General features: G+C 41.5%; 1 protein-coding gene across 2 annotated transcripts; it reads left to right on the plus strand.

Annotated features, from left to right (window-relative positions):
* The first annotated feature begins 213 nt into the window (after positions 1 to 213).
* On the plus strand, positions 214 to 14,317 carry espl1 (extra spindle pole bodies like 1, separase). 2 transcript variants are annotated; one of them, XM_028446510.1, is made up of 32 exons: positions 214 to 353; positions 512 to 600; positions 1,077 to 1,379; positions 1,457 to 2,209; positions 2,304 to 2,405; positions 2,498 to 2,609; positions 2,711 to 2,838; positions 3,961 to 4,154; positions 4,240 to 4,482; positions 4,581 to 4,725; positions 4,849 to 5,008; positions 5,127 to 5,266; positions 6,091 to 6,225; positions 6,367 to 6,483; positions 6,564 to 6,735; positions 6,811 to 6,942; positions 7,040 to 7,196; positions 7,452 to 7,561; positions 7,742 to 8,886; positions 8,980 to 9,391; positions 9,578 to 9,703; positions 10,472 to 10,685; positions 10,782 to 10,987; positions 11,097 to 11,224; positions 11,987 to 12,109; positions 12,245 to 12,394; positions 12,476 to 12,643; positions 12,754 to 12,858; positions 12,936 to 13,051; positions 13,137 to 13,220; positions 13,756 to 13,920; positions 14,060 to 14,317. In XM_028446510.1, exons 2-32 carry the CDS (start codon positions 520 to 522, stop codon positions 14,259 to 14,261), a joined length of 6,528 nt encoding a protein of 2,175 aa, XP_028302311.1. In that variant the 5' UTR covers positions 214 to 353; positions 512 to 519; the 3' UTR covers positions 14,262 to 14,317. The 2 variants fall into 2 exon arrangements, with proteins under 2 accessions (XP_028302311.1, XP_028302312.1); XM_028446511.1 differs by lacking the exons at positions 12,245 to 12,394; positions 12,476 to 12,643; positions 12,754 to 12,858; ... (2 more) ...; positions 13,756 to 13,920; positions 14,060 to 14,317 and having other exon boundaries at positions 11,135 to 11,224.
* Positions 14,318 to 14,448: the final 131 nt, after the last annotated feature.

Below are 14,448 nucleotides of genomic sequence, written 5' to 3' on the forward strand. Positions count from 1 at the left end.
CCTTCCTCAGTAAATATAAATGCAGGCCGGGCGCATTAGAGACCTGTCCAAGATGGCGGCCGCGCCGATCGTCAGCTCCAATAGGCAGCGTCAGTCTATGAGGCGTCTATGTAAACAATGTCTATGTTCTAGTCTATAGTGCGACGAATGTCTATAAAAACTACACTACCCATAGGACCCTGCGTTTGCTGCTTTTCGCTAGTCCGACATTCTGATTGGCTAGCCACGAGCTTTCAAAACCAGTGCGCGGTGAGCTCCAAACATGAGTCAGTACAGCGGAAATTTCACGATGGAATAGTCAGTTAGTCGTCTTTTGTTCGAGGAAAATCCTTTAAACAACTTGTTTACAGAATGTAAGTTACACTTATATCTTCGAGTTCTGTCAAAGACTTCAAATTCCTCCTGTTTGGACTGATATTGTTGCTAACGGTGGTTAGGTTTCCGCAAGCTGTACATAAAACCCGACAACACTCAGAAAGTAAGGCTAATAATCCCATTTGTGTTTCGTCAGCTTTTGAGATGAAGTGTTTAAAGGTGGACGATTACATCCAGCGGACTAACTCCGAATCACAGACAACGCTTTTGTTGCAGGAACTGAAGGTTAGTTTTACTCTGTGCTGCTCACTAGAATGTACTGCAGGTCTTATTTTCTGCTCTTTATATAAGTCTTTGCTTATTGTTATTGTGTGAAAGTGGTTTCAAAACGTTGTTTCTTAATCTTAACCCACAAAGTAAAAAAAAAAAAAAAAAAAAAAAGTAATAATCATCTACTGGATGGCTACTTTTGCCACATCTTTTATATTGTGTTTCAGGCTGCTCTAAGTGGTTTAATATAAAATGCAATTTAATCAGAATCAAAACATTGTCTTTTTTTGGCCAAGTATATAGTTTAAGAACAGTACAATGAATTTAACTTGGTGGTCGGTACAAACAAGAAAAAAGAAATAATAATAAATATATATATATATAAGGATAAATATATGTATTCAGCTGCTGGTAATATTGTCTTTATGGAGGTGGTGGGGGCTGAGATCAGCTTCTCAAGGTGTTGAAAACTAATTTCTCTTTCTTTCCAGAACTATGTGAGGACTCAGCCTGGGCTACAGGGTCGTACGCTTTGTGACAGAATCATTAGAGCCTGTAACCATCAGCTCGGCACTGGAAACCTTGATTTTGACCATACTGGTCAATTGGTCAAGCTTTTCGAGCTGTCTCTCCATGGCTACGACCGTTCCACAGCACTAGTAGCCAAGAGCAGTCCGCTGTACATGGAGAAGATCATTTTTCATGTTGTCAAGAAGCTAAGTTCCCTGAAAGTCTTCACTCTTTGCACTCATGTTGCTGGATTGCTTTACAGCAGGCTTGCTGCAGTGCAGACGGTATTTAAATGTTTCCTGTCACATATTTAATCATCGCAGTTCAACATTGTTGTTGATAAAGTTTGATCTTTGTCTAGGTTGAGGAAGACTTCTGTGTCCTTGTGCGGAGCTGCTTCTCTGTTCTCTGGAATGGAGCTTCTTTAGCCAACGATGAAAAAGTCTTAAATCTCCGGGACAGAGTTCACTGTCAAATGCAAGCCTTGAGCTTCCTCCTTTTGTTGGACAGTGAAACTACAATTCCATCTCAGCTGAAAGCTCTTGTATACACAGATGATGTCATTAATGAATTTGAAACAAGGTGCGGTGTTGTGTCCAAGGAGGATGCGTCCTTCTTACTCCAGGAGATGAGATCTTTTTTTAACAGATATTTGTCTCCGATTGCGAACTGTGAAGGAGAGAAGTCAAAGCTGCATAAAGACAGACCGAGTTTGTATGCAATCACTGCAATGGGGCTTACTGTTGTTAAGATGCTCTGTAAGGCCAGCCACTACAACCAAGCCTCAGCCTTCCTAAGTGAAATCGAGAGCATGGCCTCGGACTTTCAATGCCAGGGCACAGCGTTCGTGCTTAGTAAGTGTGGGGTGAAAATTCACTCTGCATTAAAGACTGATAATGAAAGCTGCAGCATTTTGACGGAGTGTGCGAGAGCCTTGAGGTCTCTCTCGACTGACGTGAGTGACGGAGAAGCACATGCTGTACTTGAAGGGTGTAGTCTAGTTGTATGGGCAGTTGAAAGTGGCCACAACAAGGAGCTCAGTGGACCGGGGCTCCTCGCTTTGTTTTCATTTCTTGAGGAACATCAAGAGCTGTTATTGAAGATCATAAACAGGGTAATTGTTGTCGGTAGTTTAGTAAAGAACTTTTTCGTTTAACAGTTAAAGCAAAATAATCTGCCATCCTAATTATTTTTTTTTTTCTCCTTAGAAATCTACTTGCCATACTGAGGCTCGCAGGCTGCAGAAGGCTCTTTGTTTCAGTATTTACCAAGGATTTGTATTTGCTTATGAGAGCTTTCTTGCTTCACAGGTTGGTGGTCCAACAGCACCTACGACACCAATAGTAATGATAGAATAATTAAGCCTTTTTGTTGTTTATTGAACTGTTTTTTTTTTTCATAGCTGGAGGTGGTTAATACTCTGGACAGAGTGCTTCTCTACTGTCAAAGCACTGCAGGACTGATGATGACAGAACTGCGTAAACTGTCCAGTGAAAACCTTATTGTTAAAGCAGGTTAGTGTGGGCTGTACTGTTGGAGATGTCGTGTGATATTTCCTAAATTCCACTGTTGAAATGTGTATTTTTTTTTTTTTGTCTTTTGCTTTTTTATATAGTGATTGCTGTTAGCAATTTAGCCTGTGGGCTGTACAACCGACGTCTCTATGACCAAGCCTTCACACTTGTTGAAATCCTCTGTAAGGATCTTTGTAAGAATTGTCCTCCTTCACTCTCTGTTGACAGGGTAAGGGATTCCTTTTTGGATGTTTTCACACTCAAACTCAGTCTGACAATTCACACCTTAAGCTTGATTTTTCTCTTTAAAGGCTAAAACCAATACGGTTTGCAATCTATAAGTTCAACTGTTGTAAAATTACCATTTTACAGGGTACCTACGGTCATGAAATTCCTGGAAAAGTTATGGAATTTTAAAAACAGATGTTCGAGTCTTGAAAAGTCGAGGAATAATTTAACTGCTTTAGAAAATTTTTGGAAATATAACTTATTTTAACGTTTAAAATCCAACCATATCTGTTATTATGGAACGTTAAGTCAAGGGATGTCCCAATACAACTTTTTCACTTCCGATATGATACCGACATTGCAGCCTTGCCATATTGATCCGATACGATATCAGCACAAATCATGTATACTTTTATGACTTATTTTGTAGTGTGGAATGTTAGAAAAGGCTTGATTAAGTGATGTTACTCAAACAGAGAACAATAATGAGCAACAGTAGGTTACTGTGTGAACCACAGTCACCTATGTATAGAAGTGCTGGAGCGGAAAATTTTATCGGAGCACTTATATTGATGATTTTAAATGCAGTCCGATATAATCCAATATTCGTTTTCTGGCTGATATTGGACTGATATCAATATCAGGACACCTCTAGTTAAGTCCCTTAACCCTAACACCTTGTGTTGTACATCGTTTTCAATAAATGTGTCTGCAAATTTAAATTGTAATCATATAATCTTATAATTGAACATGGTTGCACTTAATTGTTTAATGTTACATTCAATAGCTGATGCATTATTATTTAAAAAATATTGCCAAATAGGTGTGAAAGGCAATTGCACCTTTGTACAATGCTCTATGGTAGATAACTTATGGACACAACTTGCATTGTCTGTGCCACTTTTTGCTACGAATTGAATAGATCTTAGCTGTTCAAAACTGAGTGATGGAAATTTGGTAAAATATTTTGGAAAAGTTTAGAAAAATCATTGTGAAAAAAAGTGTGGGAACCCTGGTTTTAACATTGAACTAAAAATAAATCAGTGTAGAGAAGGCAGTGCTTTGTTTATCTTTAGGTTTTGAGCCGCTGATTTACTGGGCTGTGCATTTCATCTTCCCAAAGTTTACCCGACCGTTCATGTTGGCTGTACAAACGTCTCGACGTGCTGGACAGTTGGAGCGAGCACTGGACTGGGTGATCGTGTGGCTGAAGGCTCTTGGTGATAACATCCCTAATCACATGGCTGAACCCGTCTCACTGTGGGTGAAAACAAAGATGGATGCAGCCCGTAACTCTGAGGACGATATAAGACTCAGGTAGACAGAGAAGTGCAAACGACAAGGTTATTATTCAAATTATTAATGCATCGAAGAACGGATTTTGGTCAAACTTGTGCTGCAGGACTTTACGTGATGGATTTGGAGCTGATGTCCCAGATGAAGCAGTGATGCTTGGGCTTTTGGAGGAAGAGCTGCTTGCTTATAAGGAGGTTCTAGGAGACACAGCCCAAGAACGCTACAACACTCTGTGTGACCTATTGGACATTTGCCACGCGGAAAGCCCTCGCACTCATCTCCGAGGCATCTACCTGTGTGAAATGGCTCAGGTCGTGTGCTTCCAGGATTTCAGTGAACAGACAGACTGGTGAGCACAGGTTACTTCATGGGCCACCGTCTAATGAAACTGACAGTGTTGTGACTGAACAAATATGAAATATCTTTTCTTTATTTGTTTCTTCTCAGCATGGCAGTCGATTTCACTCATGAAGCTTTACGACTTCTTGAAGAAGAGCCAGAGACTCCAGAGAACGCAGACAGACTGCAGGATGACAAAGCTCATGCTTTACTTTGGCATTATATTTGCACTTTAGAGAAAAATCTTCAGGAGGTAAAAACACAGTTTTTACTGTTATGAACAGAAATGTGACCTATAGAAAACCTTTTAATCTGTTTGTTTGTGCTGTTATTAGTTTAAGAAAGTCAGTAAATGTGATGCACTTTTTTGGATCAGGCTATTGAAAGTGATCGAAAACGTAAAGAAGTACAAGAGATGACACAGTCTGTGGCCAACCCTGTCGGAAACAATGACTTTGATTATGAAGACAAGCAAAAGACCCAGGACAGTATTATGGTCTATGAAGGCCTACAATTCAACCTGGCTGCAGAAACAAGTAAGAAGCCTGAGGTTGTATCTGCAATCACCTCCTCGCTCTGTAAAGATTGAATTTAATCCAAAGTGGATGTGTTTATATGTAAACATTGACGCTGGTGTCTGTTTTTTTGTTGAAGGATTGTGTCAGCCGTTAGAAAAGTCTCTCGATGGATGGTCGGCTCTTTTTCAACGACGATCCAAGCCTTCAGTCAGGAACCCCAAACAAACATGCTCTTCCATTTCTGTGACTGCAGCTCTCTTTAAACTCATGGGCAAGGTAAAAAAAAAAACTACAAACAAGGATTAAGGCTCATTGAGTATGGTGTGGTTTAAAGGTGCAGTCTGCAGCTCTCAGATCCCTCTCTTGCGCTGCCTCCAAACTTTCCAAAGTCCCTCCCTCAGAGGAGCTAACAAGCTAACGTTAGTCTGACAGCAACATCACAGTAATATAACGTGCACTGTTAAAAGAATATTACTGCAACGCTTCTCTCTCTCTATGTGCACACACCTCAGCTACAGCAACAACACAGTGTCACTTACAGCAGCCCAAACGGAGGCTGCTGCGCGCACATGAACAACACATGCACTTCGGAGTTCTAGTGTAACAATTACAAATCAAACATAATGTAAATCAAGCAGCAGTAATTAACTTTCAAGCAGAAAAGTTGCCAATTCCATCTTCTACTCCTCCAGACCATACACTGTTAAAAAAAAAAAAAAGATGGCGCTCCAGGTTCGGAAAGGGGGCGGGGACTGTGAGCAACAGCTGTCAGACAGTCCATCAAACACAATCCTGGCTCTGATTGGTTCTTTTTGCTCGGACGTGGTGCATTCTGGCAATCTGCCAAACGCTGCAGGAGCAGCAGGGGGGACTCAATGAGTCTGTTTTTTTCACACAAACTACTAGTTTCATGTAAAGCTGTCCTTACATATTGACAGCTTTAGCAAATATGACAAAAAGTCAGTTTTATAAGAGTTGCAGACTACACCTTTAATGATGTCATTTGCAAATTTTAAAGGTATTTTTGAAAGATCACAGCAATGTGAATACAGTCCTGAGACTAACTTGTATTTCTGTGTATCTTTCTACTCGTGCTGTAGCCCCTCAAGGCTTTGGAAGCTTACCAGCTTGTTGTTGGATTTTCACAACAACTCTGTGATGCTCAGGGATGTGCTCGTGCACTCTGTCAGTCAGCCAGCCTCCTCCTGGATATGGGTGTACCTGAACTGGCTCTGGTAAGGCATTTTGGTCTTTTGTTATAGTGCATTTATAGCAGAAAGCCACATACATAGCAAATGTTTCACTTTGTTAGTTTTATACCTTTTATTATACTATAATGTGATTATTTATTTTATTTTTAATTGTGCTGTTTTCAGGCCCAGCTAGAGCAAAGTGAAGAAGTCCTTTCCTCTGAGTCAAATACTGATGGTCTGTCTTCTCTGTCTGTGATGGTCCTCCTGTTGAAAGCTCAGTACTATTACAGCGTAGGGCAGGTATGGTGATGTCAGTCTCTCAGATGAGTTAAAATCATGGTTTTTTTTAATTACGTCTCACTCCTTCTGCTGTGATTCAGATAGGTGTTGGAGTGCCTTATTTATGTCAGGTCCTTAAAGAAGTAAATGAGCAGAGGCAATCAAAGACCTGGTACCTGCTTCGTGCTCAGACCTTCCAGACGTGCAGCTCTTACCTCAATTTAGACACTACTCAACTGCCACAGTCTCAGCGAAGCTGTATCGCACAGCACGGTTAGCTGAGTTTTATTCCCTGTTGTGAGATTAAATACTTGATGTTTTTAGTCACATGCCTGTTTTGTCTGTCAGGAATAAAGAACCCGGACACTGCCCTTTATGAGAGTTTAAAGCTTCTCTGCAGCCTGCTGGTCACAGTGGTGGGAAAAGGCCTTTATGGATCGAGCAACAGCAACACCTCTGACGTGCGCTTCATTGATCAAGGTTTGTTTGTTCACACTTTGGATTGATGCATGAATGATAGCATTGTAGCGTGTTAGTCTTTGTAGACCACCCCTCCTCTTCTGTGGGCTTTGAGCAGGTGATAACCTGGTGCTGAAGTGGCAGCTGCTCTCTGAGCTGCTGAACTGCGCTGTGAAGATTGTGGCGGTGAGACGTTTGTGCGGAGCCCTCAATGATGCACGACTGCAGTGTCTGGAAGCTCTGAAACTGGCCATCAAGCTGCAAGCACTCAGCCAGTATGTACACGTGCACAATTTTGGATTCTGATTAAGTAATCTAGGATGGGTGCTTGCATCAGTTTATTATTTAGTTATTCATATTTTGTGTTAAATGGTTTTATAGTAAACAGGAGTGCATGTTAGAATTCACAAAGTGCATCCTTGTCTTGATTTGTTCGAAAACATATTTCTTTTTACACTGTAAGGACCAATGTTGAGTGTTATAAGGTCTTCCTGGAGCATTTTTGATTTTTTTTTTATATATATATATAGATGTGCTGAACTCCTGGTGATGAAAGCTGAATTGGAGCTGATGCAGGGGGAGAGAGAGGAAAGTAAAACTGATTTGGACAAAGTCAGACACCTCCTGGAGCTCTGCACAGGTCTGTTAATGCACATTGGTGTTATTTAATCCAAACCTAGCTTAGAATTTTCAAGTCTTCCTATTGCTGCTGAAAGGCTAAAAGTAAAACAATGATTATTGCAATATTTGTTTTGTTAAAACAAACAATATTTATGACATTTTCTTTAAGCTACTAATTCCTCATTTCCTCTGTTTTTAGTTCAGTCGGATCAGATCCAGAAAGCTGATGTGAAAATCAAACCAAGAAAAGGTCGCCCAGCTCAGAAATCCCAGTCTCCACTTCCAGCTGTGGAGGATGATCTCACAGGTCTCCTGAGCACCAGGTGGATTGCCAAAGAGCCTGTAGTGACAGACCTCACCTGCTCACCACCTCTTAAAGCCCAGCCTCGCCGCTGGCTCTCCTCCCTGGCGCATGAATCGGACTGTCAGTGCCCCTGCTGCTCGGAGCCATGCCTGGGCCGGGCCACTGCTCGCTGGGCAGCTACACAGGCTGATCTTGTTCTTCAGCTAGATTCCAACGAGGCCAGCATTGGTTTTAAACTTCACAGGGCAACATTGTCCCGCTGCATGACTGTTGCCACCAAAGTTGGAGCAAACTTGTCTAAAATCTTTCCTTCTCGAGTCCCCTCCAAAGGCCCTTTAACCCCCTCCTTAATGGAGGATTTAGTTGGTCGTGTTTACTTACACATGGCCTTGTTTGGGCTGGAGCCAAGCCTGAACAAGGTCTACGGTATATGGAAAATACTGCGAGCTGGCTTAACATTTGTAGATTCGACATCCTCTCCTGTGTTAAGACCAGTAAAGGCAGGCCTCATGGTAACAAAAGCCATTGCCTCATTGATGGTATTCGCTGCCAAAAAGGGATGTGCTCCTGTGGAACTTTTCTCAAATGTCTGGATGTGGAAAGTCCTGGAAGAAATGAAAGAGATGAAACAAGGAGTAAAAATAGCCTCCAGTTTATCCAAACTGAGGAAGCCCAATGATGCCTCTAAAGTCCCAGATGTTCGGGACAAAAACAAGGAGACGAAGAAGGTGAAAGTTGTCAAGCCAAAGATTCAAGTGACGGCCTCCTTAGCCAAAGAAAAATGTCTGGTTCCAAGGACACCAGTCACGATGAAGCAGCAGTCATCTGTTAAAGAGCTGGACTGTTTTGATTTCAACACTTTGGTACCTACCTTTGCTTGCACTCCAGTGCGCAGAGTGAGAGGCTCCGCCTCGGCACAGAAGGCCCCAAGGGCTGGAGCTAAGCTGCACTTTCATGTGTATGAAGAGTTATCACCAGTTCAAAGCAAGGCCCAGCTTGTTCCTGCTGCACCCCAACGCTCAAAGAAATCAAGATTTAAGGTAGGCAACCATAGAAAGATGTTTTGGTTTCGTTTTTTCCTTCCGCTGCATATTACTCTGGGTTTTCATCTTTATTTTCCCATTTTATTACAGGTAGAGTTTAGCGATGAAAGTGACTCTGAGGCTAGCACCAAAGCAGAGTGTCAGAAAGAAGCTGTGGTCCGTAAAAGGCAAACGACTGCGAGGAGAGCAGCCATGAGTGCTACAATGGCACCAGGTCCACCAACACAGAAGGTTCCACTTACGCTGCAGAAAAAGGAGAAAAAGAGCACCACAGTCCCTCGTAGTGTTTCCTCTGAGGATGAAGAGAGATTGATTCATCAACCTTTAGCAAGAAGAGGACGAAGCAGAAAGCATCTGTCCAAGATGGATGTAGACGTGGATGAGCCAGATAAAATGAGAGCGATCGAGGAGGAAACTAAGGACGTTTTGAATATAAGCACTGAGCAACTTAGGACTTCAGATACTGAACAGGCAAAAGATCAAGCTTGTCTTCGAGATGCAAGTATGTATTTAAAGTGTTGACTTATTTATTAACATGTCTCATCATCGTCACAGTAAAACTGAAGCTTGCCTTTTTACCCATTACAGTCTTGTATGTCATAGTGTGCAAGCTGTCATGGGAATGTCTCAGGAAACAATGTGAAGCATTTGTGTTTAAAAAATCTTTTTTTTACATCTCTGCCTCTAGATGTGGATTTGGAGGTGTTACGGAGGGAATTGTGTTTGGAGAGAGACGAGCTGTCTGAACTGAAGAGTCGAAGCAGTCTGAGAGGTGGTCCACAGACCCACATCTCACATTCAAACAGCCAGCCAGGTGTGTGTAACTGACACTTGGACCTTATGACGTGTGTGTCATGTATACTGTATTATACAAGTGTGGTCTCTTCTTTATTCATAACATTATCTACTACATAATAATTACTTGAATATGTAAAGCACTTTACATTTATTAATCTCAAAGTGCTATAGAGACGAAGTCTGAAAAAAAAAAAAAAAAAAGGCTACAGATAAAAACAATAATAAAACCAACAGCGAATAAAATCAATAAAACATAGTTTAGCAGAAAGATTTTGTAAAAATATAGGTTTTTAGGTCTTGTTTAGAAATATTAATAGTCTGTGGAGTGTTCCACAGCCTTGGAGCAGCAGAGCAAAAGGCCTGGAGCAGAAACAGCCGAAAAGCTCACAACACAGAATGACGAAGTCCACGACCCAACACAAAAAGAACGCATACAAATACAAACCTCACAACACAACATGAACGCTTGCAACACAGCACGAAAGCAGTCCGGTAAAAATCAACGGTGAAGAGTGACGATAACTTTGGCGTCAGTGTCCAAACCTTTCACGAGCATGATCTTTTCTGTCGCTCTTCGTGGATTTTTACCGGACTGCTTTTGTGTTGTGTTGTGAGCTGTTGTGTTGTGGCGTTCGTCATTCTGATTTGTGTTGTGAGCTTTTACGGCCACTGCAATTTCAATATCATCAGGATTAAGGATCCAAAGCAATAATCTTATTTTAAAGTAAATGGTGAAGGTAAAGATGAGACGCATCCCTTTAAAGTCTTTCTTTTTTCTTCTCAGATGATGTTTCACTGGAGGATGTCCAGTCGTTGTTGCGCTCTGCCTGGCTCATCCTACAGCATCATCCCTCACCCTCTATCTACCCGACCCTCTGTGCTCTTCTGGCCCTCACCACGGGCCAACGAGACCCCAGAACTACAGCGATGCTGCATGCCCAGTCCTTAGGGATCACAAGTCGTCATCGCACCATTCGCCATTTGGCCAGCTGTTCTAAGTAAACACCCCAGTAATGATTTAAATCACCTGAGAGCGTGATTTCTAACCCCTCCGATTGTTGTTAACTTTGCTGAGCTTTGTTGTGTTTTTCCAGAAAGTTGAAAAAGGCTTCCAATGAGCTGACGGATAAGATGGGTGCACTTACTCTGAATGTGACCAATGCCCCTGAATCCAGTTCTTGCACTGAAGGGCGGTTATTACAGCTGGAGAGCATCTTTTCCTTTCCCACTGTTGATTCTTCATCTTCTCCTGAAACACACCACCAAGAATTTATGCAACAAATACAACATCTGCCTCCAGGTACAGCAATGTTTGTTTCCTTTCGATTTATCTTAATTTGTAACAAAGCAATAGGCTTGCATTAGCTGAGCAGATTCACATTTTGGTTTTTCGTCATCCTTTTACACAGGGGTGACTGTGTGTTTAATGTCCATGTTTGGAATGAAGCCTGGGGAGATGGGAGACGACATCATGCTGTCACGTCTCACAAGCGGCTCTGACCCCTTCACGGTGTGCATCCACACGGCTAAAGGACAGGTAAGCATGGCAAGCATTCTCACTCATTCTTACTTTTCCATTTCTCCTGCGTTTGCAGAAAAACTAAAGAAGCAGGAAATGTGCAAACTTTTTGCTTTTATTTCATCACTTCTCAACTTTTCTCCAGCATTCCTTTATCTGACATTCAGCAGAGCATACATTATTTTCACTGGAAATACAATTTATCTAGTTCAATTTAAATATATATATATATATTATAATGCATCTCAGTAATCTAATGGCACTTAACTGGAATCATTGTTTTAGAAGTTATATCTTAAAATAAAGTATAACTAAAACTAGGTGATGAAAGATAGACAAAGTTTCCCATTGCTCTTCCACAGGGTGTAGTACAATGTTTTTCAACCTTGGGGTCACCTGAAATGTATTGTATAGTAATTGGTCAAATATATATATATATATATATATTTACATTTTTTGAATTTTTTTTATTTATATTTTTTTTTTCAAATTAACACATCACACACAATAAATGTCAAACAACTGTTTTCTATACTTAAACTCTCAGATAAAAATATCTGAGATGGTGCATCTTGTCACTTTGTGTAATCTGTATTTGTTAAACATTTTAATAAACATGATCAAGGACTGTTTCTAGGAGAAATGGAGTCTCCGGGGTTGCCGGACATTTGTGATATCAAAATGGGGTTTGGAACCTCTGCTGTAGTATGTGATATGTGAGGGATTATATATCATAGCTGACATTCACAGATGTATTTACAGTATTTATTTATTTTACAGCATCCCATTAGCTGGCTGGTGCAGGAGATGGATAATATTATGGCGGAACAGAAGGTTGTGAGCTGTGTGTCGGAGAAGGCCAAGTGGTGGGAAGGCCGCAGGGCTCTGGACTCTCGAGTTGAGGTAAACGCTGAGAAATGGAGTGTCGGGAGCTTCAGCAGACGGCGAGCGTATTACGTGCATATCTCACTGAGTGTCGGGTAGTGACGTGCTTATCGGAGGACAAAGCAGCAACAAGTGTTTCTCTCTGATTTTTAGCAACTACTGAAAGAGATGGAGGGATTACTTGGCTGCTGGAAGATCCTGCTCCTACCTGCTTCATGTGATCCAGAGCTTTCCAAACAGACTCAGCATCTGTCCAAAGCTTTGTCCTCCCATGGAACAACGGTCAGTGAGGAGATGCTAAAGGTGAGTGGTACTTTACTTCACAGTTTTTTGTCTTTCAGGCTGAAAAAGGCTTTAAACTCTAACTTTTCCCATTCTTCTTAGGCTGTGCTGTCTGCATCTCCAGTGCTGTCTGACGATGACATCAAAAGGTTTGCTCATGGGCTTTGTCCACAGTGGAACGCCGATAGTGATCAGCTCTTTTATTCAGCTGTATCCCAGCTTTCTGACAGGGCTGAGCCCCGAAGTCACATGGTTCTAATTATGGACAAGGTTTGTTTCTTCATCATTTTACGGCACTATTTTCCAGTTTTCTGGTTTGTTGGATTTGTTTTTATGATTTTAATATTTTTTTAATGAAATTTCTTTTTTGTTTGATGTAGTACCTTCAGAAGCTGCCATGGGAGAGCATCTCTGTGCTCAAGTCCTGCTCCGTCAGCCGGATGCCTTCACTGCAGTCACTGCTGGGACTGAGCGTTCAGAAAGAGGTGAGATTAGGATGTAATCCCATCACTGTGGTATCTCAGCAGGGCAGATCTGAACATCATTATTTTTCACCTTTCAGACTGACCCACAATCCATCCTGAAGCACGGTGTAGATACAAAGAAGGTGTATTACGTGTTGGACCCTGATGCCAATTTAGGAAACTCTCAGGAACGATTCAAGGAATGGTTTTGCAGGTGGGAAAGATGCTCACATTAGGTTCCCTGCATGCGTGTTGCTGCTACTTTCTTTACCCACTAAATATCTTTTTACGTTTTAAAGTAAACCGGACTGGCAAGGAGTGTGTGGAGCTGCTCCTGGTGCTGGTCAGCTGGAGGAAGCTGTCGCAACTAAGGATCTCTACGTGTGAGTATGGGATACAGATAAATGATTAAGGAACTGTAAACTATATAAAATGTGCAGTGGGAATGGGAGTTACTTTTAATGTAGCAGACATTGGTAATGGTGAGATCATACTGTAAGGTTTTTGAGACCTGATGGGAGGATCTTATGGCCTTATATTTTATTAAATTCTTTGAAAAGTTTAGGTTAAACATTTGTAACAGTTTTTTTTTTTTTTTTCTAATTTCTACTATTATTTCCAAAACTAAGGGAGATTTCCACATAAAATGCTGAGTTGTTACCTTTGTTTTAATTCCCTCATAGTAAAAAACAAACGATCAGGTGTGAATCTTGACAAAAATACTAGCTTGGAATGCAAATGGATCAAACTGCAGGCCACATGTGTAAAACAAATGACCAGTGATTCCTGGGCACTTTGTTTTACACACAGCAAATAAAATACAACTTGATCAATGTTACATGTCTGTTAGCTTGCAGGTGTTTAGTCTGTTTTAGTCATCCATTTATTAAGTGTTACTGTACATCCTTCATGTGGCAGCTATGTGGGCCACGGGGCTGGTGCGCGCTTCCTGGACAGTCAGTCGGTGCTGAAGCGGCAGATGAGAGCAGCCTCGCTACTGTTTGGCTGCAGTAGTGCTGCACTGGCAGTGCGAGGGGATCAGGAAGGACAAGGCATCGTCCTTAACTACCTCATCGCTGGCTGGTGAGATATCTGTCCTTAGTGTCTTTCTTTCTTTTGTTCCTCATTCAAACTCTTTCTACACGGCCTATTGTCCGTGTGTCCTGAGACATTATGGTGTCACTCTGCAGTGGAGTCATGTTTTGGTGCTTTTTCTTCCCAGCCCTTTAGTTTTGGGAAACCTTTGGGATGTGACGGATCGAGACATTGATCGCTTCACTAAAGTCTTACTTGAGTCCTGGTTGTCTGCTGGGTCTGGTGCTCCTCTCCTGGAATATATGGGACCATCGCGTCAGGCCACAATCCTGAAAAACCTCATTGGAGCTGCCCCTGTTGTCTATGGTTTACCTATTCACCTGCTGTGATGTAGCAGGATGTAGGCCATTTCTATACAATCTAATAGGTTTTACACACTAACTGAATGAGCTAAACCTCACTTTTTCAAGGTATTTTAATGCATGTTTAAATATAATTTATCGAAACGTGCTTTTTAAGATGGGTTTTTACCATATTTACCCCCTTGTTTTAATGCAATTTTAAATGTTTCAAAAG

This window comes from Gouania willdenowi, chromosome 5, assembly GCF_900634775.1.
Source record: "Gouania willdenowi chromosome 5, fGouWil2.1, whole genome shotgun sequence".
Taxonomy (NCBI): Eukaryota; Metazoa; Chordata; class Actinopteri; order Blenniiformes; family Gobiesocidae; genus Gouania; species Gouania willdenowi.

Coding starts and splice junctions, on each gene's coding strand:
- espl1 (XM_028446510.1), top strand. CDS start 520: ATGAAGTGTTTAAAGGTGGACGATTACATCCAGCGGACTAACTCCGAA. Junction 12,395..12,475: donor TCAGTGAGGAGATGCTAAAG/GTGAGTGGTACT, acceptor CATTCTTCTTAG/GCTGTGCTGTCTGCATCTCC. Junction 13,921..14,059: donor AACTACCTCATCGCTGGCTG/GTGAGATATCTG, acceptor TTTTCTTCCCAG/CCCTTTAGTTTTGGGAAACC.